The sequence below is a fragment of the Solanum verrucosum genome, unplaced genomic scaffold (assembly GCF_900185275.1).
Source record: "Solanum verrucosum unplaced genomic scaffold, falcon-dt-bn FXZP01000081.1, whole genome shotgun sequence".
Taxonomy (NCBI): domain Eukaryota; kingdom Viridiplantae; phylum Streptophyta; class Magnoliopsida; order Solanales; family Solanaceae; genus Solanum; species Solanum verrucosum.
In genome coordinates, this window is record NW_026020233.1 from 916,071 (window position 1) to 917,290 (window position 1,220).

The 1,220-nt window shown below is 32.0% G+C and overlaps 1 protein-coding gene across 1 annotated transcript; it reads right to left on the reverse strand.

Annotated features, from left to right (window-relative positions):
• Positions 1-266: 266 nt before the first annotated feature.
• LOC125832774 (uncharacterized) lies at positions 267-698 on the reverse strand. The gene has a single exon (XM_049511970.1). It carries the CDS (start codon positions 696-698, stop codon positions 267-269), a length of 432 nt encoding a protein of 143 aa, XP_049367927.1.
• Positions 699-1,220: the final 522 nt, after the last annotated feature.

Genomic DNA, 1,220 nt, shown 5'->3' on the forward strand with positions numbered 1-1,220 from the left:
ACTATGGCATATACAAATTAAAATTGGAACCATTAGATTCTTAACTATTCAATATTTGAAATTCACTAGCTCGACTAGGGATAGCCTATTGTTTTACCAATAAGAAAACTATAAAAGGACAGCGGTGCACAAAACATTCTCCTCTTCGCACAAAGTTCAGTGAAAAGATGCAACCCAATGAGGTGTGATATACACAGTCTACCTTAATGCAAGACTCAACAGCTAATTCCACGACTCGAACATGTAACCTATAAATCACATGGTAGTTAATTATTTTTTTCCAAAAACTCAGTCTTGATTAAAATAGCATTCCTCATTCTAATAAGATCTCTTCCCTTAAGTGTCCTCTCAAAACCTTCACACATAGAAGGAGGATCAATTTGACTCCTAGAAACCCTCTTAGCCAAATATTCATGTGGTGGCAACATTCTAATATCATCATAATCTTCATCTTCTTCAACACTTCCACTATAACTACCATTCTTCATGAATGTACTTGACGATTTCTTCTTGTAAATCTTGGACCTATCAGAAATGTTAATAGGAGTTGATGATTGTTTTGGCACATGAGTAGACTCGTTATTGCTAATTGTAGCAATTTTAGGTCTTGGGATCATCTTTGAAGTAATGGATAATTTCTTCTTCACAACATGTTGACTCCATACATCTTCTTCTTGAAAATCTCCATTAAATGCCATTGATTTTCCTTTGCTACAAAATAAAATTCTATCAATAGGAGGGGGGATTTTTATTTTATTTTTTAAAAAAGAAAGACGAGAAAACACTATTATCACGAGTTAATTCTCACAAAATTTCAAGAATGAGTATGAAAAAATTGGTTTCTTGAATGAGTCTTTAAGTTCTATGTATTGTTGGTGTAAAAATATTTATACAATTAGGCTATGTTGCTCGAATCCTTCAAAAATAGTCTTTTTTTGGAGAATCCAACACGATTGTGGCAACAATTTTGAAAAGTTCAAGCAACATAGCTTGCTACATCGACAATAGCTAGCACTTAAGAATCATTCAAGAAATCAATATTTTTCACATAGCACTCAAGAATCATTCAAGAAATCAACATTTTTCACATAACACTCAAGAATCATTAAAAAATCAACATTTTTCATACTATGTCATGGTTATGTGTCGAATCCTCAAAAAATATTTATTTTTTTGAGAATCCAACACGAATGCAACAACAACATAACAATCAAGTCATT